Genomic DNA, 26,007 nt, shown 5'->3' on the forward strand with positions numbered 1-26,007 from the left:
GCCCTAAAGGTAGCATCCTTAAATCACGAAATAAGCTAAATCTCAAAATTGTAAAGATAATTATTATATAATTTTATGCCGATCACTAAAAGAAGTATTTCATGGAAACAGTGTAACTGCAAATAAAGCACATTTATGTCCAATACAATGGGTGTCTAAAGAATCATCAGTGACAATATTCTGTGCCTTTGATATGTCCCGTATAGTTTTGCTTCAATTGTAAATCTTATGCACATATTATACAGTATCTTATAACTAAATATTTAAAAGCTTCCTTATTTTTTACTTTATTTTTTAAAAATGTAAGACAAAATGTAAGAACAGAAATAATATTTAATTGACAAGGGAGTATGGGAAATCCTAAAAGACATTTAAATTACTTAAAACATTTTACTGCATACTTTAGAATTCAGCAGAGTGAAATGAGCTCCATGCAGCACATAATTTGTTTCCATTGTTTACCTCCTATATTTTTTACCGATTTTAACAAAATACATAATTTTTATTAGCATTTAGATGAATTTGAGATAAAAAAATTATGGCCTCCATTCCCAAAAAGGAGAGGTAGAATAAATGAATCTTTCATTCATTTGCTACAATAAAAGAGTAAATTTAAGAAAAAATAATAAAAATAATCAAGAATTTTAAAATTGAATTCACAGAAAAGGACCAAGATGACTGAGTCATGAGGATAGCTGAGAAAAGCAGTTAAGCAAAGACTTTCATAAAATTTTTAAGAACAGAACGAAGAAATATGGGCTGTATAATAGCACTTTTAGGAGTATTCCAGACAAACTGAATTGAGTATTCTCCAAAAGCGTGGATTAACAAAAGGACTGATATTGACCCAAATGAAGGTTCTTATGGCCATGTGATGCAGCTCTGATTCGAGCTCTGTACTGGTTCATACTTAATCATGACTTCAAGATACAAAAAACTAGCTAATTAAATTTGAGCATCACACAAAACTTGGAGAGAAACTTAAAACCTTCGGATTATAGAAATAACATTGAAAAAGGTCTTAAGAGACTGAAGCAATTGCTCCAATCTAACAAGATAAAATGTGATCATATCTAGAAAGTATTCTGCAAAGTACATGATAAGAAGAGGTGGCTTAAGCAACAATATGTGGCAAAAAGAACCTCCAAGGGTTTTTTGGTTGACACTAAGCTCAATTTGAACCATGTGATATGACTACCCCTGGAAAGCTGATGAATTATTAAGGAACTATTAAGTATTTAGGGCCAAGGAAATGACACTTTCACTAAATTCTGCATTCATCAAACCACACCAAAAATAGTATTGTGTTCAGTTCTGATGATCGACATTTAAGAGAGATTCAAACAAACAGATGCATCTACATAGCACCAAGGATTAAAATCCATGCAATAAGAAAACGAGTTGAAGGAACTAAAGGGTATTTATCAGAGAGATGGATAAAATGCACTTGTATGTGAGTGGTTGGGAGACAGCTCATAGCTATCTTCAAATATTGAAAGGGTGGTCTTGTTGAAGTAACTAAATTGGATTTATTCTGTTTATCACAAAAAGTTAAAGTAGGATCAATGGGTGGAAGCAACCAGGAAGGAATTTTGGTTGATCATTTAAGAAAATGTCACTATTATTCAATTAAGGATGTTAAGACTCCCTGTTACAGGATAACTGCTTTGGGAGACAAGGATTGTTGCAGTGAAGGCTCAGAGAACTAGGTAACCATTAAGGTACTTCTACTTGATGGTTCTATAATTGATGGAATAGATTAGTCTCTTTTTTTCTTAGCAATACTGAGGCAGCAGCTTGCTTCTCTCTCCCTTCCCCTACCACATTATTCTAGGGAGAGGAGGGTCTTCAATAAAAATTTTTCCCACTTATTTTTTTCTCACATTTCTTGTTTTAATTTCCCTGTTGTTTCAACTTCTCTATTACTGATTTCTTTGAACATTTTTTATATTTATAATAATTTTCTGGTTACATGTTATTAAAAGAAGTATAGCAAAATAATATATAAAATATGGTGAGTTACATTTAGTATTAATTACTCAAAAACTACTTTTATTTACACTTAGTTAGATATAGAATAGCTGTGAAATCACAACAGCCAGTGTCTTCAGCACTTAAGTCCTGCATCTTATAAAAAAATGAATTCAAGGGGGATCACAGATTACATATGTAACATAAAACTATAAAACTTATAGAGGATAACAAAAAAGAAAATCTTCAGTAAGTAGAACTTGGTGAAAAGTGCTTAGAGATGACAGCAAAAGCATGATCCATAAAAGAAAACAAATAGACTTCATCAAAATTAAAATTTTTGCTTTGTGAAAGTCCCTGTTAAAAGGATGAAAAGACAAACTATAACTGGGAGGAAATATTTGCAAACTACATATCTGATGAAGAACTGCTACTGTAACATATACAGAACTCTCAAAAACTCAACAGTAAGAAAACCAAAGAATCCCTTTAGAAAATGAGCTTAAGACATGAAGAGACATTTCACTGAAAACCACGTATGGGTGGCAAATTAGCATATAAAAAGGTGTTCCATATCATTAGCAGTTAGGAAAATGCAAATTAATACCAAGATGAGATATCACTATGCATCTGTTAGAACAGCTAAACAGAAAACAGTGATAATACCAAATGCTGGTGGGCATTCGGTATTATCATTTTGCTTTGTGAAAGTCCCTGTTAAAAGGATGAAAAGATAAACTATAACTGGGAGGAAATATTTGCAAACTACATATCTGATGAAGAACTACTACTGTAACATATACAGAACTCTCAAAACTCAACAGTAAGAAAACCAAGGAATCCCTTTAGAAAATGATGTGGAATAGCTGGATCTCACATATAGCTGGTGGAATGTAAAATGGTACAGCCACTCTGGAAAATAGTTGGATACTTTCTTTAAAAACTAAACACACCCTTACCATATGACCCAGCATTTGCATTCTTGGGCATTTATCACAGAGTAATGAAGACTTATGTTCACTCAAAAACCTGTACAGCTTTGTTCACAGCAGCTTTGTAAATAATTACCCCAAACTGGAAAGAGCCAAAATGTTCCTGAATGGTTAACTTTGGTAGATTTATACTGTGGAATACTATTTATCAATAAAAACCAACTATTGTTACGAGCACAACTTAGATGGATCGCAAGAGCATTATGTGATGTGAACAAAGCCAATCTCAAAATATCACATACTATATGATTCCACTTATATAGCATTTTCAAAATGACAAAATTAAAGAGATGGAAAGCAGATTAGTGGTTGTTAGGGGTACAGATTGTGGTAGGGAGGAAGTGGGTGAGGTAGCATGAGTGGTATCTTTGTGGTGATGTTATGAGTAGTGCTGTACCTTGATTGTTGTGGTTACACAAATCTATACATGTGATAAAGTAATAGTACTATGAACACACATTGTACTAATGTCAAATTCCTGGTCTTGAAATTATACTATAATTATGTGTGATATAACAATGTGGGAAACCAGGTGAAGGATACATGAAACCTCTTTATTACCTTTGCAACTTCCTATAAACATATAATAATTTTAAAATAAAAAGTAAAAAAAAAAAGGTGATCTTGACAATTCAATTAAGAAACATAATGGCTTTGTATTTTGTACCATAATTCTATCTCTGTCTAGGAATAACTTCCTAACTGCAGTAGGAAGAAGGAGAATAGAAGATAGAAATTAGGGGCTATGGAAATTACTATTCATTAGGCCCTACCCCTAAGGAGAGACATGAAATTGGCTAGGTCAAAGAAATAACTAAAAAGTATTTTTAAAACTATAAGGACAAGGAAACAGATAAACTTTTTAAAAAAGTAATTACCTTAACATGAAATTCATTGTCCAATAAGATATTCTGAGTCTTCAAGTCATGATGAAGTAAAGGAGGAGTCATATTGTGCAGGTAATTTACACCAAGGGCAATTTCATGCAGGATGCGAAATCTCAATGGCCAAGCAACATCAGGATATTCAGCTTTCTTCATATATATGTGAAAAGAAACAAAATGAAATTAGTCCAAATTTCACTATGTTTCACACTTAGAAAGTTAAATGCTCCATGAGGAAATACAGTATAAACTAAGGTTAAAACATATGCTCATTTTTATAAAATAGCACCAATTTGATAGGGTTTAACATTTTTGTGTCTTACTTTCCTCACTTTATAGAGAAAATTATGATAACTTTTAGGCACCAATACTTCCTTTTAGTTTATATTGGTCATGCAACTACATAGTTTTGGGTCTTTCTTCAACTGACACAGATCTCAATTATTTTGTGTCTGTGTATGGCCAGAGTCATATACTTACACCCACATCCACCTCCCCATTCTATGTCTTAATCAGGTAATTTGAGTGCACACAAATACACACAAAATTACACACAGTTTGTTTCTAGTAAATACCAAGCCATTCATTCAAAATTTGTATTTTAATTTTTCTATTAATATAAAATCATACTTTATTATAATCACTGCATCAGTTACAAATTATGATCATATTGCATTTGATCAAGCATTAACTTATCATACATTTAATCATATAATTAATTTATCTGCATTCCAGCTTATAAAATTAGCCTTTTGTTTTGTTTTTGTGGAAGGGACAGTCATTTTTGTTTCCAAAACTATACAGAACAGACACATTTAAAACATAACGTTTTATTTTTCATAGTACTCAAATAATATCCATCTGAGTTTTCTTAAAATAAATGTTTTCTGAACATAAAAGTTAATGTGGCTTCCCAGGAGAATAAACACACTTCAGAAGATCAGGCAATTTGGGAAGATTGACAATGAATCACCAGGCACCATGCCACATTTCTCTAAATGCTATGAAAAAGACTGCTTCTACTGAAAGTACAAAACTGTTCTTGAAAAGTTTTTCTGCAAATGCGTCAGTTTACAGTTCAGTGATCAATCTGGCAGGGGGAGTGGTTCAAAATATTTTAGACTGTTTATGATACATCTTGAGTTTTCTCAGTGAATTTTGTGAGGTTGGGGGAGGGCACTTCAAGATAAATCCCACCCTAAATAATGCAATACAGGAAACCAAAAGAAACACAAAAGGCTAATGTGGAACATTACTTTCTCTGGTATACACAGAGCCTGTTCCCTAGAGAAACGTCATTTTTTAATCTGTAAAAAAGGTAACTTTTCCTGAAAATTATGCAGTTTAAAGCAGTTACCAGGCCTCTCTGCAGCATAATGTAATATGGAGGCTTGTGATCACGGAGACAAGGGAGAGAAGTGCTCACTCTATATTTTATGATTTTTTTCCAGGAGTTAGCAATCCCCCTGGAGGAGGCTGTAGAATTTCCAGCGAGCTGCAAATTTGGGTGCCAGAGTATCTGCTGGGGTGTGGGAAGAAAATGTTAGATTTCTACTTATACTCATTTCTCAACAAAAATTCAAGAGAAATTGTGATTTATTAATATTTGTATCTTGGCTCTGTGGTAGTTATACAAATCTTACAGACTGACACCAGTTACTTATTCCATCCTTGTTTCAAATGGTCACAAGTCATGAATAGAATGTGATATATTCTGAAACAGAGAGGAAGTTACTCTATGACTGACTGACAGTGGCACCCACTTTCCCTTGACCACTTACAGGGCATTGTGTTACATTATCATTTACGAGTGTCCATTGATTAGATTTTGTAGATTATTACAGTTTTAATTAAGCCAACCCTCACAAAATGGACCAAGTGGTTTAAAAAGATTTATTGAAACTACAGACTCATGATAATATTAATAATGAATACATGTATTTTGAGAATGAGGACCCCTGAATTTATTTACTCATGGGATTCATAATCAAAGACAGAGTGATTGGTACCTTGGGAAAAAAGGTAAATGGCTCATACCACTGTCTATAATTAGAAAAGCTAATGTATCTGGTATTCAGAGATAATTTATTAATATTTGGCCTGCTAATTCAGAACTTTATGAACTGGTATTAGTAACATTAAATTTGAATTTGAAATTGCTATTAATACAAAATAAAATATCACTTAACAGTGGATTTTACAGTGTGCAGAGTTTATCTCTTCCATTTCTACCCATGTAATATGCATATAAATACTAGAATTTGGTATAAATGTTAGGAATGGTAACCCAGGCAAAATAATCTAGAGTACAGGGCCTGAATCCACAGTGTTTTAATCAACACAAAAATGTCACAAAAGGTAAAATTTTATCCCTGTGATAGTTTTTCATTATTTTTTGATTCATCTATATTCCCCTAAATAATCTGATCAAATATAAAATCAAAGTAAAATATAGTTTGAATAGTAAAAATGGCAATTATGGCCACTAAAAATGTGTAATACTTACCCTATGTAGGAGTTCATTTAATGATCCATTTGGCATGTATTCAGTAACTATTCCCAAAAATTCAGGCTCATTGCAAATTCCCAAAATTGGAAGAATGTAACTAAATCTAGCTTTGTGTAAAATTTCAGCTTCTCTTAAGACATCATTTCTTTCACTAAGAAAAGAAAATGCATAATTACTTCAAGTAATAAAAAATATACAATTATCATGTCTATAAGACTAAGCCTGGATTTTTTTCATTAATTAGCTATGTGACCTCATATAAATTATGCAACTTCTCTGCACCTTAGTTTCATCATTTTAAAATAGAAATAATACCACCCTATATATTCCACAGGTCTGTTTAGAGACCAAAATAACTTCTATAAGCCACTGACAGGTGAAAGTGCTAAACACAGGTTTATTATTATTGTACTTATCCTAGGAAAGGGAAAGAACATAGTATTAAATTTATAAAGTCTATCTATGTTAGAATAATTGGTGCTTGAACTAATTACATGATTAAGTTTACATTGTATTCAAGTGAACATGTTTTATTAGAATATTATATTAAATTTTATGGTTGCATGCCATCTAAACATTTTCCAAATATCCTGAATATTAAAACATTTAAATGTTATAAATTTAATAGCTGCATAAAAGTCAATAATATTTATAAACTATATACCAGAACTCAGGAAAAGAACACTGAGAACAGGTAAATGCTCAATAATATTAATAGATTGCTAGGGTAACTGGCTACCAGGTTCATTTGCTTATTCATATGTAAAACAAATACACATTAAACTATTTTTTTTTCTATTTTTCTTTGTCACCCAGGCTAGAGTGCAGTGGCATGATCACAGCTCACTATAGCCTCAAACTCCTGGATTCAAGCCATCCGCCCACCTTAGCCTCCCCAGCAGCCAGCTAGCTCCACAGGCATGCAACCGTGCCTATTTTTTTTTTTTTTTTTTTTGTAGAGACAAGGTCTCACTATGCCACTCAGGCTGGCCTCAAACTCCTGGGCTCAAGTGACTCTCCAGTTTCAGCCTCCCAAAGTGCTGGGATTACAGGTGTGAGCCACCTTGCCTGGCCACATTTAACTTTTATTATGAATAAAGAACGATGCTCAGCATTACGGAAAATATATAGATTAAAAAAAATAGTCTTTGCTTTCAAGTTGCCCAGAAATCTTTTAAGTAAAATAAAAATACAAGGCAGAATGTAATAAATGCCACCAAAACAGAAAAAAAAAGAAAAGAAAGCTATTGGGAGTTCAGAGAAAAGAGTACATTTGAGGTTAGGAGAGTCATTTACGGTCTTCAGAAAAGTAGGATTTTGGTCCCAGGTTAAGAATGGACAGAATTTAAACACTGGAGGGTATCTAAGACAAATGAGGCCTCCACTTGAGGAGGGGATGTGCTTTCTTTTTAACCTGTATATGCCTAGCACTTGGAACAGTGCCCTGGACATAGTAACGTATCAGATGTCCAATAGGTAGGTATCAAATGATTTCAAGGCAGTTAAAGGGAAGGCTAAATTTGGGAAATTGCGAATTGTTTAATGCAGTTCAGGATATGTAATATAAAAGGAGTGAAGGTGAATAAGACAGGTTAGGGCCATATCTCAGTCTTAAAGCCTGGTTAGGGTGGTGAAACTTCACTTAGAAGTCACTAAATTGTGACTGATGGTTTGTTTGCTTTTTTTTTTTTTTTTTTTTAACAGACCAGATCTTGCTGTGTTGCCTAGACTGGCCCTCCCTACTCTGCCTCTTGAGTAGCTGGGACTACAGGGGTGTGCCAATGTACCTGGTGTGACTGAAAGTTTTTGAGTCGGGGAATGACAGTAGAATAAAATTTTAAGATGATTAATTTGGCAACAAGATGTAGGATTAGTAGAAAGTGGTAGAGTTTGAAAGTCAGGTGTTAGGAGATTTTAATACCAGTTAAGACGTGAACCTAAAACTACAAAGGTAGCAGTGGAAATGGAAAGAAAAACACTAAGTGAATAGAATGCCCGGGTTGTGGTGCCTGACTGTAGGGGGTTAAAAAAAAAAATGAAAAGGTATTGGAGATGTCATTATTTTTTTTACCCTGGGTGACTAGATGTTGGTTGCAGCAATGACAGAAATAGAAATGTTTCCAGGAGAAGCCTGTTAGGTAAGTAATGATGATAAGTTAGTTTTTACACCTCCCAAGCTCTGAATGAATGGCTGTTGAAATATGAATAGCAACAGACATTTTAGACCAGACTAAGAGGACTACTTTTAAAAACAAACAGAAAAACAAAGCAAAAGAATCTTCGTTATTTATTTTTTGAATAGGTCACATATTTATATGTCTTAAAATTCAAGAGTAACAAGAAGACATACAGTGAAAAGCTTCTCTCATTCTCTGTCCTTCAATCACTTAATACTCCAGCTGCTAGGAAACCAATTTTATCAGTTTGTGAGACCCATTTTAATTAAACGTTTATTCCCTAGATGGAAATAGTTCTGTATCTTTCCCAAGAGGTTTAGGCCAACAACAGAGGATGACCCTGAAGATTCCTGGATACTAAGAACAACAGAGAGTGCATGCTGCGTAAGTCTCAGTGACACTTCACACACTCTTTCCTCCTCCCATTAAGAGGCATTCTTCTTTCCACTGTGACCGTATTATATGTCAGTCACTTTATATGCACTAGCATCCTAAGATCACCCTCTAAACATAGTTTCATTATCTCCACTTTATAAATGAGGGCACTGAAGCTCAGAAAAATTATACTTTTCTAATGGTCACACTAATAAGTGGCAGGGTTGGTGTCAGATTTGAATTGCAATCATGGGACATTAAAGCCTGTGTTCTTTCTACCCTATTGCTTGATCAAGGAATATAGTAGGAAAGTTCTTGAAGACAGATTTTTGGCAAGATTGAGTGAGTGGGAAATTTCTTTTTTTAAAGCCAAAAGATATTAAAAATTGATTTTTACATTTTGAAAATAAAGGTGTAAAGTACAGCTTCTATAGTCACATCACCAAAATTAACTCAAAAATTTAATCAAAAAAGTTATGTCATCTACAGGGTATCTGAACAACCAATTGGACTCATTACTCATAAGGGGTGGGAAGATTGTTGGAGAAGGTCCACTCATCGGAGAGAAGTCAGGTTATGGAGACTGATTCACCAATCATTAAAGTAAGAGCATGTAACATTGCATAAACTTATTTTTCTTTGAGGTCATCCCAAAGAACAATGCCAACATTGTTCTCCATAGTCTGAGAAACACGTGTATTTATTATTCGTATTTTATGAGTGAGGAAAGAGACACTAGTGAGTCAACTGCATAGCCTCATCTAATGCTCAGACTACATAAATACTGCAATGATAAGATCTTAAGTAACAAATTGGAGAAAAGAATGTGATGCAGCAATGCCAGAGTGTTTCACTGGTCTTATGGCTTCCTCCAAGACAGAATTAATTTCCTACCCAATTCAGTGAAGAATTTTAGACTATGAAAATTGTTCATAAGTATGGAAAGGAAACTCCCTCTTCACTTCTTGGTCCCCAAACTGCACAAAGCTTAGATAAATCAAAATCCTGAGAAGTAGCACCCAAAATGGGAGGATCAATTGGCTTTTCAATACCTAATGGGTCCATCAGTGCTACATTTCCATATAGTGTTTGCATAACTGGTTCTAACATATATCCACCCTCTCTAACCAACCACCACCCTTAAAAGTTGACTACAGACACATATACACACTTGTCCAGCACTTGTTCCACAGAATATAAGGCTCTGAGTAAACAGACACCACACCTTGTGTATCACTGAATCTGGATTATGATAGACAAGAAGTGGAAACAAGCTCTAGAGGTGTCCCAAATCTCCTGTGCCATTTAGGCCATCTAAGCCTGACAGTGAGAGACAATGAAGAAAAGCCACAGGTAGGTGAAAATCCAGTAACTTTGGCAGGGCGGAAGCTGAGGAATTTATCTGATATTGGATACTCACAGCTTCTGGCCAATCAGGCAACTGTGATGACGTATTTTCACATTAGATATAGGAGGAGGAGAAGAGAGTGTTGTAATCATGGATGTTAACTCACTAAGAACTGAATGCTGGGCCTAGTTAAATCCCTGTAGGAAGTAAAATGCCAAGACTAGTGACCAGACCCATTGACTAATACACAGTCACAGGTCTATGGCACGCGGTTGTAATGTTCTTCTGAAAACAGAAACTAATGCTACCTTCCCTTAAAACCTGTACAAACCAATAAGTGAAAGCCATTTACAATTTCTGGCCATTTAACAGTCTTTTGGTTCAATTTATTGTGGCAAAAATAGCACACATTTCCTCTACTTAATCTTCCCTGTGAGAGAAACTGAGGCTGGGAGAAACTGAACTGCTAGTATTGAGTTTGATATAAAACGTTCCTGACAACACATAATAAACCACAAACAAAATAAAAACAACAAAAAGCAAAACATCCTTGATTCTAAAGCAGCGCGGTCCAATAAACATATAATGTGAACACCACCATACACAATTTAAAATTTTCTCGTGGCCACATAAAGTAAAAAGAAACACATAAAATGAATTTTAATCTTATATTTAACCCAAGATATCAAAAATGTTATCATTTCAGCATATAATCAATAAACAAATAATAAAACATTATAAGTTCTTTTTTTTTAATAAATACTAAGCATTCGAACTCTGGTATTTTACACTTAAGTCACATTTCAATTCGGACGGGCACATTTCAAGTGCTCACCTGTGGCTAAGAGCTACCTACTGGACAGTGCAGCCCTACAGCCCGATTTCAAAAATAAGGAAAAAACAAAGCAAACAAAACCCACACCCACTATATATAAACACACACCAATTTCAATAAACCCGGCGCTTAGAGTTAGGCAGTGATTGCTGATTTTTGGAGTACGGAGCCAGAACGCCTAGGAGTAAGAGGTAAGGAGGGAAAGGGCAATGGAGAGATGTGTGGAGGAATGCAACTGCTGCATCTCCAGAGAAGCCGGTGCTCCCTACCGTGCCAGAGCTTGAGGGGTCGGTGCTCCCTACCTCCCAAGCTTGAAAGGCTGCCTAGAGGTGACGAGGTGGGGCCGGCCCCAAGCGGTCACTGCCATTTGGGCTCTAGAGCCCGCTTGTCAGGGGGCTTGAGGGGATGCAGGAGAGTTGGGGGCTCTTCCCGGGAACCCCAGTGGCTGCCTACCTGTCGAGCAGCGGAGTGTGGATGTGCAGGTGCTTCACGGCCACCTGGACGCGCCAGTCTGCGTGGCGGGCGGACGACACAGTGCCCGAGGCGCCGCGGCTCAGGTAGCGCAGGTCGGCGAGTTTGTGGTAGGGAATGGTGGGCAGGGCGCTGCAGATGGCCTCCCCGTTCATGGTCCCGGGCGCTCAGGCCGGTTCCGGGTGTGCCCCCTGCTGCGGTGGCTCCCAAGGCTACCCCGCCGCGCTCGGGCGCCCAGATACGCTCCTGCACGAGCGAGGCCGGCAAGACCCTTTTTGTCCCGCAACGCTAGGTCACGAGGGCGCCCATTCCCCGGGTGGGCCACGCCAGCCGCTGCTTCTCCGAACCAGAGCTGACTTCTTTTCCAGAGACTGGTGCCAACGCTGTAGCGCCGCAAAAGAGCTTCCTCTCTGGCAGTCCCGGCCCTCCCCGGCGCGCGCCGCGACCAGCTCCGGCCGCCCGAGCTCCTCCCTCCCCAAACTTCGCAGGCTACGTCAGCGGCGTACAGCAAGGCGGGGAGAGGGGCAGTCCGCTCGCGGCCCTCCCACCTGGCTCTCGCCTCGGCCTGCGGCCGAGATCCTCCACCCTGGTCGTGCAGCCGAGGCCGAGGGCTGGGGCGGGCGGCCGGGAAGTGGGAAAGGGAGCCAGAGGCGCTCCTTTTGTCTTCTCTTCCCATCCCCCAGGTTTGGGAAAGTTTTCCTTTTGGGAAAGCCCCTCTCTTCAGCCTGCTGGCGGGTGTCGGATTGGTTAGCGGCCACCGGCCCCCGCCGCCCCCAACAGGATTCTCCTTTGGGCCATAGGTCTTCCGGAAGTTGCCAAACCCCGGTAGTGGCAGCGTCCGGCTGGGGGCTTTATTGGGGGCACCGGGTTCTGCTTTCCGACTCCCTCCCGACTCTGCGCCTGCGCAGGAAGCGATTTGGGGAGTGTTGTGAATTCCGAGGGCTCCACACTTAAGAGGTTGTACACTCACCTGTCTACCTGGACTCCAATTTCCATATTTCCAGCCACTTGAGGACTGAGAGGTGGATGATAAACCCTGTCATAGTGGAGCAAGTTCAGGTGTTTAACCGCTGTTATGGGGGATCTGCCTTTTCTCCCTCTTCTTACTTCCATAAGTATATATGTGCAGAGATTGAAAAATAACCTTGAGAGAGTCCATCCCTCTAACTCCAGGTAAGACTGCAAATATTTCTTTCTTATAAATCTGGGGGGAATGCAGTCAGTGTTTCATGCCAACCAAAAAGACTGCAAACGTTTTTCCATCTTTCTGCCTTAAACACCTTTCTACTTAGATGACTATTTTGTAAGACATGAGTGCAAATGTTATATACAATATCAAGCCCATACTAGATGTTTAATTAATTCTAGGGATTCAGTAATAAGGAATGACTCGAACAGATTTCTGCCTACAGACAGCTAATGCTTCTTGTATTTCTGCATTATCTGAAATGAAAGTAGCAATGTTAGGTTTTACAGTAGTGGGAGGTTGTACACAATAGTGTGTTAAACCTTTTTGATCATTTATAATAAAATGTTCAGCACTAAATATATGGTCTGATACTCTGTGCTTTATTGCTTAATAAGCTTTTTTTTTTCTTTTCGAGAGGGAGTCTTGCTTTGTCACCCAGGCTGGAGTGTAGTGGCGCGATCTCGGCTCATTGCAACCTCCGCCTCCCTGGCTCAAGCGATTCTCCTGCCTCAGCCTCCCGAGTAGCTCGGATTACAGGCGCCTGCCACCACACCCAGCTAATTTTTGTATTTTTAGTAGAGACGGGGTTTCACCATGTCGGCCAAGCTGGTCTCGAACTCCTGACCTCGTGATCCGCCCACCTTGTCCTCCCAAAGTGCTGGGATTACAGGCGTGAGCCACCGCGCCCAGCCAATAAGCTTTTTTCTTAAAAAGTACTCAGAAAACTTTTCTATCCATTCATTCTGTTCTGTGCGTCAGTGTGAAGAGACTACCAAACAGGCTTTGTGTGAGCGATAAAGCTTTTAATCACGTGGGTGCAGGCCAACTTAGCCCGAAAAAGGAGTCAGCAAAAGGAGATAGGGGTGGGGCGGTCTTTATAGGATTTGGGTAGGTAATGGAAAATTACAGTTAAAGGGGGTTTTTCTCTTGCAGGCAGGGGTGGGGGTCACAAGGTGCTCAGTGGGGAGCTCCTGAGATTCATTGTCCAGGAGAAGGAGTGTCACGAGGTCAATTGATCAGTTAGGGTGGGGCAGGAACAAATCACAATCGTGGAATGTCATCAGTTAAGGCAGGAACTGGCTATTTTCACTTTTGTGGTTCTTCAGTGGCTTCAGGCCATCTGGATGTATACGTGCAGGTCACAGGGTATATGATGGCTTAGCTTGGGCTCAGAGGCCTGATATATTTATCTAGTCAATTAATTAGACACCTGAGTCCTAGAAAAAGAGAACAAAAAATAAACAGGGAAGAAATGATCAAAATAATAATTTAAAAAATTTTGCCAGGGCAGGGGTCTTCATATTTAAAGGGCCCACCAAGTAAAAAGACCTACATTAAAGCACATCATTAAAAAGGTGAGAACACTAAGACTAAAGGGAAGATTCTAAACGTTTTCAGAGGGCAGAAACAAAAATTAAAGGGATGGGAATTAGAATGGCATTGGATTTCTTAACAATGTTACTAAGTCATTGTTATCCTGAAATATAATGAAGTGAAATTTTTTCAATATTCTGAAGGACAGTAACTTCCAACTTAGAATTCTATAGTCAAACTTTCTGTCAAATATAAGGGCAGAATAAAAACATTTTCACATATACAAGGATGAAATACTTTCTTTCCATTTCATTTTTTTTTTTTTTTTTTTTTTTTTTTTTAAAGAAAGCTCCTAGAGAATGTGTTCAGCAAAGCATGGGAGTAGGCCAAGAAAAAGAAAGACATGAGATCCAGAAAACAGGACCAGGAAATTAAGAAGGGAAACTCCAGGATGAGAGAAATATGGCAGAACTGGAGAGCAACCCATTTTCACTGAACAGGGAGATGGCAGACTTCAAGAGAAAACAGTAGTTACAGTAATTGAAATGATAGATTATCTAATTTTGAGTATTTGAGAAATTATATTGATAGATGTTTGATAGATCTAATGAAATATGGGATAAAATTGGAGAACGAATTGTAGAAAAAATAGCAGTAACAAAAAGGAGACAATTGTTAATTCCACAAAAATTATATCAGAAGGGAAACAACATTTCTCTAAACTGTTTTGTGGTGGTGAAAAATGTAGAACTTTTCAGAGCTTTTGAAATGCTAATATAAATCTCTAAGAAGGAGAGAGCATGAAGCATAGAACTTCATGGAATTTATTTGTATTGTTAATTACATTACTTTTAAATTTACTTTTTAAAACCATATCACATGGTTTAAAATTTAAAACAATAAGGACTCAATGCAATAGAAAAATTGACAAGAGGACTTAGATACCTTGAAAAAGAGGTGAAAAGGTTCTCAACATCATTAATTATCAGGGAATCACAAATTTTATTCACTTTGCAACACTACTATCCAAACAGTAGAATGAATAAAATTAAGAAGACAGAATATACCAAGTGTGAGTGAGGATTTGGAGCAACAGGAACTCTTATACACTGCTCATGGGAGTGTTGAATTGGTACAATCAATTTTGTAAGTTGTATGTCAGTATCTATTAAAATTGCAGATATGCAGACCCTATGACCCAGTAATTCTTTGCTTTGGTATGTGGACATGTGTATGCATCTACTAGAATGTTCATAGCAGTGGTGTTTATAATAGTCTCAAACTGGAAATCACCCAGATATCCATAAACAGTAGAATAGATAAATAAATTTTGGCACATTTATGCAATATAATAGTAAATGGGAATGAAATTAAACAGTGTACAAATATAATGTTGGATGAAAAAAGCCAGATACAGAAGAGTACATATTGCATGCGTCCATTTGTATAAAGTACAAAAATAAATAAAACTAACTTATGCTTATAGAAATCTTCTCTCTAGTAGGGGAGAGGCACTGATTAGAAGGGAATCATGAGGTATCTGGGATGATGGTAATGTTCTATTTTTTGATTCAGGACCTAGGATGTAGGTGCCAGTTGCATGGGTGTGTTCAGTTTATGAAAATTCTTGGAGATTACACTCACATTCACTTTTCTGAGTATAGTACTTCAATAAAAAGTTAATTGGCTTAAATATAAAATAAACATGCACATATATAAATATAGGCATATATTGTATATGCATATATAAATATAGATTTATATATTATAATTTATTTTATCTTTTTATATTATATATTTATATATAAATATATATTATGTGTGCATGTTTACATTTAATTATATATAAAATATATATATAAAATATCTGTCACTTATGTAATTATTATAACACTATATACTCATCCACTTTGCTTACTTTTCACTTAATATGTCTTGGATATCTTTCCATATGAATGATAAAAAGCTCCCTCATCTTTTTTATTTTCTAAAGGCTGATGGATATACCATAATTTATCCCCCATTGATGGGCATTTACTTTGTTTTCACACATATGCTATTACAGATAATGCTGCAATAGTTAATTTTTGCTTATGTTATTTCATACATATTGTCAGGCCTCTGAGCCCAAGCCAAGCCATTGCATCCCCTGTGACTTGCAGGTATACATCCAGATGGCCTGAAGTAACTGAAGATCCACAAAAGAAGTAAAAATAGCCTTAACTGATGACATTCCACCATTGTGATTTGTTTCTGCCCCACCCTAACTGATCAATGTACTTTGTAATCTCCCACACCCTTAAGAAGGTTCTTTGTAATTCTCCCCACCCTTGAGAATGTACTTTGTGAGATCCACCCCTGCCTGCAAAGCATTGCTCTTAACTTCACCGCCTATCCCAAAACCTGTAAGAACTAATGATAATCCACCACCCTTTGCTGACTCTCTTTTCGGACTCAGCTCACCTGCACCCAGGTGAAATAAACAGCCATGTTGCTTACACAAAGCCTGTTTGGTGGTCTCTTCACACGGGCGAGCATGAAACATATATATCTACATATTCCAGAAGCCAAACTGCTGGATCAGAGTATGTTGGTTTGTAACTTTGGTTGATGTCATTGAATTGTTCTTCATTGAAGTTGTACTAGTTTTCTTTTCCTGTAGATGATGAAAATAGCTATTTCTCCACACACTTACTTTCCTTCCTTTTAAAGATGGATAGTACATTGTTGGTCTGCTGATTCCTGAAGTGTTCAGTGCTTCTAAATTCATATAAATGCTAAGATTCTTTTTATCACAAGCCTTCTAAATATTTTTTAATCACAACCTTAAACCTTTAGCTTTCATGATAGGTTTTACCAGTATACAGTTTTAAAAACATATATTATTAGTCATATATGGGAATTAATCAAATTATATATTTCTTCATATACATATAGTTCAATTCCCACAATTAAGTGGCTGAAGATAGAAAGTTTAAGGGAATTGATGCTGAAATACATCAACTAAACAAGAAAGAAAATATTAGAATATTTGTGCAAAGTAGGCTTAAAAAACAAGAATCACATCTATATGTTGATTTCTTCTGTTCAAAATTCTATAAAATTACATCAAGATTTGTTTTTCCATGAGATAAGGGTTATTTATACCTGTATGTATTATTTTAGGAAATTACACCTTGAAATTGCATATCTTTTCCATTAGACATGAGACAAAAAAATGGAAAAATAAACTACTTAAAAAACTACAAATTTAAGAATTTCAAATATTTCATATTGTAAACTTTTCTAATTTTTGGTCTAAAAGCACCTACTAAGTTTTAAAAACACAAATCCTGGGGAAGTCTCTATAATTGCATAATAATAAATGTACTGCATGGGAAAACTAATGTTTGGGGTACATTTGATACCCTCCCCCCCAAAATTTTAATACATGATGTATCTGATGATAGAGTCTATTATTATGAGGAGATAGAAAAATATACTTTTTGCAGCTAACTAGTAAAATCATGTTTCTCATTTAGCCATCAATCCTAAAATTGAACATGTCATATTTAAATTGGTGAAATGATGTTTTTTCTTTTGAATTATTAGCAAACATTACATGGAAATCAACCTTTTAATATGATATTTACTAATAACACTTTTCTCAAATATTTGTCAATTTAAAGTTATATTTAAATGTTACCATTTGGAAAAAAGGTGAAATTTAAAAAAAAAATTCTAAGAAGGTGAAGTTCGTGTATATTTCTTTGAAAGTGCTGAAAAGTAAAAACAAAACAAAACAGTTGGAGACACTGAGCTAGTACAATCTTCCACTTAATTCAAGAATATCTAATGAAGAGTTGACCAGTTCTTTTGAACATTCCCTGGCAAAAGGGAAATCACTACATTTCTTGTCTTTCCTTGTCTTTCCTTCTCTTTCTCTCTCTGTTTCTCTTTCTTTTCTTTTCTTTTTTCTTTGTCTTTCTTTTCTCTTTCTTCTCCTTTTCCTCCTCCTCCTCCTTCTTTTTTTTCCTTCTTCTCCTCCTCCCACTCCCTCTCACCCCCTTCCTTTTCTTTCTTCATCCTTTTCAAAGCCTCTCCAAGTAGCTGGGACTACAGGCGCCCACCACCACACCCGGCTAATTTTTTGTATTTTTAGTAGAGATGGGGTTTCACTGTGGTCTCGATCTCCTGACCTTGTGATCCGCCTGCCTCGGCCTCCCAAAGTGCTGGGATTACAAGCGTGAGCCACCGCGCCCGACCTGATGATGCTGTACTATCTTTTTGATGTGCTGTTTGATTTGGCTTGCTAGTACATTGCTTAGGATTTTTGCATGTATGTTAATCAGGGATATTTATCTGTAGTTTTCTCTTTTTCTTGTGTCCTTATATGTTTTTGGTATCAGCATGATACTGGCTTCATAGAATGAGTTAGGAAGAATTCTCACCTCCTCAATTATTGTAAACTGCTACCACTGCAGATGGGTCTTACCTGCAAGTGTCACCTACTTACTGGCCTAGAGGGTGGAGTGCACAGTCCATTACAGCATTTGCTTATGCAACTATAGAGTACTTGGGAACAAGATAAGCTTCTTACAATCATTGCCTATACCACCCTGGCTACTCAGGAGGTTGCTACTACTAAAACTGGTATTTGAGAAAGCCACCGCACTAAGACTATTTATGTCCAAGGAAACAATACTGTCTTTACCACTGAACACACCTAGAAGAAAAGCCAAAAGAGCCTACCCAACATATACTACAGTCACATTCTAAGAAAAAGAAAAGGCCTGCCTCAATAAAAGTAAATTTAAAAATAAAAGGTGGCAACTATATCTCCAGATGCACAGAAATCAGCAAAATAGTACAGGAAGCATTAAAAGCAAGGAATTATGACAGCCCCAAATGAGTACAGTAATTTTCTGTTAATGAATCCAAACCAAAAATAAATCCTTAGAGTGTCAGGTAAAGCATTTAGAATATTGGTTTTAAAGAAGCTCAATGAGATCCAAGAGAGTTCTGAAAACTAACACAAAGAAATCAGAAAATCAATTCAGGATACGAACAAGAGATTTACTGAGAAGATAAACATCTTAAAAAATAACAGAACTTCTGTAAATGAAAAATTCATTGAAGAAAATACAGAATACATTTGAAGGCATTAAAAGTAGACTGGACTAAGCAGAAGAATGAATCTCAGAACTTGAACACAAGTCTTTTGCATTAAGCCAGTCAGAGAAAAATAAAAAGAACATAAAAGAATGCACAAGGCCTTTGAGACATATGAGACCGCATAGATCAATCAAACATGTATTCCTGAGGAAGAAGAAGAAGTAAAAAGTTGAGAAAACCTATATAAGGGAATAATTGACAAAACTTCCCTAGTCTAGCAAGAGATTTAGACATTCAGCTATCAAAGCCCCAGTGATCATCAAGAAAATCAATTGCAGAACAGACTTCATGCCATATAATCAGACTGTGAAAAGGCACCGTGAAAGAAAGAATTCTAAAATCAGAAAGAGAAAAGCATTTAGTCACCTGTAAAGAACCCCCATCAGACTAATAGACTTATCAGCAGAAACCTTACAACCCAAAAGAGAATGAGATGCTATTTTCAAAGTGCTAAAAGAAAATGTCAGCCAAGAATTTTATATCCTGTCAGAATAAGCTTTATAAATGGAGAAGAAATAAAGCCTTTTACAGGCAAGCAAACACTGAGGGAATTGCCGCCACTAGACCAGCCGAACAAGAATTGCTCAAAGGAGTCCTAAACATGGAAATGAAAGTATAAAACTCACAGACTTTATAAAACAATCACACAAGGGAGCAGGAGAAAGGAATCAAATAGCAACGCAACAGAATTCCACCAAACCAGAAAGACAAACAGAGAAAAAGATAGAAACAGAATTTATAAAAGAACTAGATAACAGTTAACAATATGACAGAAACAAAACCTCACATATCAATATTAACCTTGAGTGTAAATGGAATAAATCCTCCATTTAAAAGATTTAGATTGGCAGAATGGTTTAAAAACATGATTTAATTATATGCTGCTTACAAGAAACTCATCTTACCCATAAAGACAAATATAGACTGAAAGTAAAGGGATGAAAAAAGATATTCCATACCAACAGAAAACAAAAGTAAGCAGGAATAACTATATTTAAATCAGATAAAATAGACATCAGATCAAAAGCAGTAAAAAAAAAACAAGTCAAAGAAGGCTAGTATATAGTGATAAAGTGATCAATTCAGGAAGAGAATGTAACAATCATGTAGATAGATATGAATCATATATATACATCTATAAATATATATCTCAAGCCTTGAGCACCCAAATTCATAAAATAATTACTATTAGGTCTAAGGAAATATATGGACAGCGATACAATAATAGTGGGAGATTTTAACACCCCACTCACAGCACTAGACAGATCATCTGGACAGAAAATCAAGAAAGAAACATTAGACTTAAACTATAATCTAGAACAAATGGACTCACCAAACATACAGAACATTCTACTGAACAACTGTAGAATATACTTCTCATCAGCACATCGAACATTCTCCAAGATAGACCATATGTTAGGCCACAGTACAAGTCTCAATAAATTTAAAAAAATTGGAATCATATCAAGTATCTTCTCAGATCACAGCAGAATAAAACTATAAATCAATACCAGGTGGAACTTTGTAAACTATACAAATATATGGAAATTAAACAACATGCTCCTGATGACTCTTTGGGTCAATGATGAAATGAAGATGGAAATTAAATTTTTTGAAGTGAATGAAAATGGAAGCACAACACATGAAAACTCTGGGATATAGCAAAGGCAGTGCTAAGAGTAAAGTTTACAGTGTTAAATGCCTGTATAATAAAAAAAGAAAGATCACAAATTAATAGCCTAACATCACACCTCAAGGTGTTGATTATATATAAAACAACAAACCAAGCCCAAAGTTAGCAGAAGAAAAAAAGAAAGATTATAGCAGAACTAAATGAAACAGAGATACAAACAAACAGAAACAATAGGAAGGGTCAATGAAACAAAAGGGCTTTTCTTTTTTGTTTTGTTTTGTTTTTGGAGACCAGGTCTCATTCTGTCACCCAGGCTTGTGTGCAGTGGTGCAGTTATGGCTTACTATGGCCTTGAACTCCTAGGCTCAAGCAATCTTCCCACTTCAGCCTCCTGAGTACCTGGGACTATAGGCACAAACCACCATGCTCAACAAATTTGTAAAAAATAAAAAAAAAAGTGTTTTTCAGAGATTGGACCTTACTATATTACCCAGACTGGTCTTGAACTCCTCTGGTCTTTACCTCCCAAAGTGATGGGTTTACAGGTGTGTGTGACTGCACCCAGCCAAAATACTGCTTTTGAAAAGATAAACTGTTTACAATAATTGAGGAGGTGAGAATTCTTCCTAACTCATTCTATGAAGCCAGGATCATGCTGATACCAAAAGCATATAAGGACACAAGAAAAAGAAAAAACTACAGATAAATATCCCTGATTAACATACATGCAAAAATCCTAAGCAATATACTAGCAAGCCAAATCAAACAGCACATCAAAAAGATAGTACAGCATCATCAAGTGGGTTTTATATCACATATACAAGGATGGTTTACCATATGTGAACCAATTAATGGGCTTCATCACATAAACATAATTAAGGAAAAAAACATATGATCACCTCAATAGATGCAGAAAATACATTTGATAAAATTCATCCACACTTCATGATAAAAAGCCTCAACCAATTAGGCATAGAAGGAACATACCTCAAAATAATAAAAGCCATGTATGCCAAACCAATAGCCAATATCATACTGAATGAGGAAAATGTGAAAGCATTCCCTTTAAGAACTAGAAACAAGAGAGGGATTCCCACTTTCGCCACTCATATTCAGCATAGTACTGTAAGTCTTAGCCAGTGCAATTAAGCAAGGTAAAGAAATAAAAGGCATCCAAATTGGAAAAGAGAAAGTCAATATATCTCTGTTGATGATATGACCTCATATCTAGAAAACCCTCAAGATTCGATAAAAAACCCTTAGATTTGATAAATGAATTCAGTAAAATTTCAGGATAGAAAAGAAATGTACAAAAATCAGTACCACTTCTATAACCTTATAATGATCAAGGTGAGAACCAAATAAAAAAGGCAATTTCAGTTACAGTAACTATGAAAAATAGAAAATACCTAGGAATATATTTGACCAAAGAAGTGAAAGATCTCTTTAACAGGCTGATGAAAGAAATTTTTGATGACACAAACAAATGTAAAAACATCCCACACTTATAGATCAGAAAGTTACTATAATTAAAATGACCATATTGCCTGATATGGTTTGGCTGTGTCCCCACCCAAATCTCATCTTGAATTGTACTTCCCATAATTCCCACCAGCCATGGGAGCGACCCAGTGGGAGTTAATTTAATCATAGGGGCAGTTATCCTCATGCTGTTTTCCCAATAGTGAGTGAGTTCTCACAAGATTTGATGATTTTATAAGGGGCTTTCCCACCTTTGCTCTGCACTTTTTGCTGCTGCCCTGTGAAGAAGCATGTGTTTGCTTCCCCTTTTCCCAATGACTGTGAGTTTCCTGAGGCCTCCCAAGCCCTGTGGAACTGTGAGTCAATTAAACCTCTTTCCTTTATCAATTAACTGTCTCAGATATGTCCTTATAGCAGTGTGAGAATGGACTAATACTGTCAATTGGTACTGGCAGAGTGAGATGCTGCTGTAAAAATGTAGATGTGACATTGGAACTAGGTAACAGACAGAGCTTGGAACAGTTTGGAGGGCTCAGAAGAAGATGGGAAAGTTTGGCACTGCCTAGAGACCTGTTGAATGGCTTTGACCAAAATGCTGATAGTGATATGGACAATAAAGTCCAAGCTGAGGTGGTCTCAGATGGAGATGAGGAACTTGTTGGGAACTGGAGTAAAGGTCACCTCACCCTTGCTATGTAAAGAGACAGGTGGCATTTTGCCCCTGCCCTAGAGATCTGTCGAACTTTGAACTTGAGAGAGATGATTTAGGATATCTGGTGGAAGAAATTTCTAAGCAGCAAAGTGTTCAAGAGGAAGCAGAGCAAAAATGTTTGAAAAATTTGCAGCCTGACGATGTAGTAGAAAAGAAAAACTGATTTTTTGAGGAGAAATTCAAGCTGGTAGCAGAAGTTGGCGTAAGTAATGAGGAGCCCAATGCTAATCACCAAGAAATGGGGAAAATGTCTCTATGGCATGTACGAGACTTTCGTGGCAGCCCCTCTCATCACAGCCTCAGAGGTCTAGGAGGGAAAATGGTTTTCTGGGCTGGGTCCAGCACACCACTTCTGTATTCAGTCTTGGGACGTGGTGCCCTGGATCCTAGCTGTTCCAGCCATGGCTAAAAGGGGCCAAGGTACAGCTCTGGCCATGGCTTCAGAGGGTGGAATCCCCAAGCCTTGGCAACTTCCACATGGTGTTGAGCTTGTGGGTGCACAGGAGTTAAGAATTGAGGTTCGGGAACCTCCGCCTAGATTTCAGAAGATATATAGAGATGCCTGGATGTCCAGGTAGAAGTTTGGGATTATTTGTTTTCTTGTTACTGAGTAGTTGAGTTCCTTGTATGTTTTGGATATTGGCCCCTTATTTAACATATGATTTGCAAATATCTGTCGATGTGTGGGTTGTCTCTTCACTCTGTTAGTTGTTTCCTGTGCTGCGCACAAGCTTTTTAATTTGACGTAATCTCATTTGTCTATTTTGCCTTCATTGCCTGTGCTTTTGGGGTCATATGCAAGAAATCTCTGCTGATTCCAATGTCATGGAGCTTTTCCACTGTTTTTACTAGTAGTTTTACAGCTTCAAGTCCTAAATTTAAGAATTTAATTAACTTTGAGTTGATTTTTCTGTAACCGGTGAAAAAGAGTCCATTTTTATTTTTCTGTATATTGATATCCAGTTCTCCTGATACCATTTAAAGAAGACTGTCCTTTCTACATTGTGTATCTTTTTTGGAAGTTAGTTGACCATCGATATTTGGGTTGGGTTTACTTTTGGGCTGTCTATCTTATTCTGTTGTTTGATGTGTCTGTTGTGAGTATCATGCTGTTTTAATTATTATAGTTTGTAATATATTTTAAAATTCAGTAATACAATGCCTCCAGGTTTGCTCCTTTTCCTGAAGATTACTTTGTCTATTCAGGGTCTTTTATGATTCCACATGACTTTTATGGTTGTTTTCTCTATCTCTGTGAAAAATAGTATTGGAATTTTGATAGGGGTTGCATTGAGTCTGTAAATTGCTTCATGTAGTATGGATATTTTGACAATATTAATTTTTCCAATCCATGAACAGAGGACATTGTTCCATTTATTTGTATCCTCTTCAATTTCTCTTATCAATGTTTTATAGTTTTCAGTGTACAGATTTTTTAAAACTTTTTTTTTCCCATAAGTTATTGGCATACAGGTGGTATTTAGTTACATGAGTACGTTCTTTAGTGGTGATTTGTGAGATTTTGGTGTACCCATCAGCAGAACAGTATACACTGTACCATACTTGCAGTCTTTTATCCCTCACCGCCCTCCCACAATTGCCCCCAAGTCCCCAAAGTCCATTGTATCATTCTTATGCCTTTGTGTCCTCATAGCTTAGCTCCCACTTATCAATGAGAACATACGATGTTTGGTTTTTCATTTCTGAGTTACTTCACTTAGAATAACAGTTTCCAGTCTCATCCAGGTCACTGCAAATGCTGTTAACTCATCCCTTTTTTTATGGCTGAGTAGTATTTATATATATATATCACAATTTCTTTATCCACTCGTCGATTGATGGGCATTTGGGTTGGTTCCACAATTTTGCAATTGTAAATTATGCTGCTATAAACATGCATGTGCAAGTATCTTTTTGTAATAATGATTTCTTTTCCTCTGGGTAGATACCCAGTAGTGGGATTGCTAGATGAAATGGTAGTTCCATTTTTAGTTCTTTAAGGAGTCTCCACACTGTTTTCCATAGTGGCTGTATTAGTTTACATTCCTACTAGGAGCATAGAAGTGTTCCCAGATCACTGCATCCATTCCAACATCTACTGTTTTTTGATTTTTTGATTATGGCCATTCTTGCAGGAGTAAGGTGGTATCGCATTGTGGTTTTGCTTTGCATTTCCCTGATCATTGGTGATGTTGAGCATTGTTTCATATGTTTATTGGCCATTCGCATATCTTCTTTTGAGAATTATCTATTCGTGTTCTTAGCCCACTTTTTGATGGGATTGTTTGTTTTTTTCTTACTGATTTGTTTGAGTTCGTTGTAGATTCAGGATATATAGTCCTTTGTCAGATGTATAGATTGTGAAGATTTTCTCCCACTCTGTGGGTTGCCTGTTTACTCTGCTGACTGTTCCTTTTGCTATGCAAAAGCTGTTTAGTTAGGTCCCAGCTATTTATCTTTGTTTTTATTGCATTTTTTGGGGGTTCTTGGTCATGAAATCCTTGCCTCAGACAATGTCTAGAAGGGTTTTTCCAATGTTATCTTCTAGAATTTTTATAATTTCAGGTTTTAGGTTTAAGTCCTTAATCCATCTTGAGTTGATTTTTGTATAAGGTGAGAGATGAGGATCCAATTTCATTCTCCTACATGTGGTTAGCCAATTATCCCAGCACCATTTGTTGAAAAGGGTATCCTTTCCCCATTTGGTTTTTGTTTGTTTGTTTGTTTATTTGTTTGTTTTTGGAGACGGAGTCTCGCTGTGTTGCCTGGGCTGGAGTGCAGTGGCATGATCTCGGCTCACTGCAACCTCTGCCTCCTGTGTTTCAGCAATTTCCCTGCCTCAGCCTCCTGAGTAGCTGAGATTACAGGTGCCTGCTACCATCCCTGGCTAATTTTTGCATTTTTAGTAGAGATGGAGTTTCACCATGTTGGCCAGGCTGGTCTCAAACTCCTGACCTCAGG

General features: G+C 36.8%; 1 protein-coding gene and 1 long non-coding RNA gene across 2 annotated transcripts in view; one reads left to right on the plus strand and one right to left on the minus strand.

The window, feature by feature from the left end:
• The window catches only part of RIPK2 (receptor interacting serine/threonine kinase 2), a 33,562-nt gene extending 21,594 nt beyond the window's left edge, over window positions 1-11,968 (minus strand). Inside the window, exons 1-3 of the mRNA XM_003268275.4 lie at window positions 11,545-11,968; window positions 6,354-6,507; window positions 3,842-3,997 (exon numbers count right to left, since the gene is read on the minus strand). Of these exons, the coding sequence (XP_003268323.1) occupies window positions 3,842-3,997; window positions 6,354-6,507; window positions 11,545-11,717 (483 nt within the window). The 5' untranslated portion in view covers window positions 11,718-11,968. The remainder of the gene's footprint in view (window positions 1-3,841; window positions 3,998-6,353; window positions 6,508-11,544) is intronic.
• Window positions 11,969-12,679: 711 nt separating this feature from the next.
• The window catches only part of LOC105737637, a 97,629-nt gene continuing 84,301 nt past the window's right edge, over window positions 12,680-26,007 (plus strand). The window contains exon 1 of the long non-coding RNA XR_004026191.1: window positions 12,680-12,735. This is a non-coding gene — a long non-coding RNA (uncharacterized LOC105737637). The remainder of the gene's footprint in view (window positions 12,736-26,007) is intronic.

This window comes from Nomascus leucogenys, chromosome 16, assembly GCF_006542625.1.
Source record: "Nomascus leucogenys isolate Asia chromosome 16, Asia_NLE_v1, whole genome shotgun sequence".
NCBI classification, from domain to species: Eukaryota; Metazoa; Chordata; class Mammalia; order Primates; family Hylobatidae; genus Nomascus; species Nomascus leucogenys.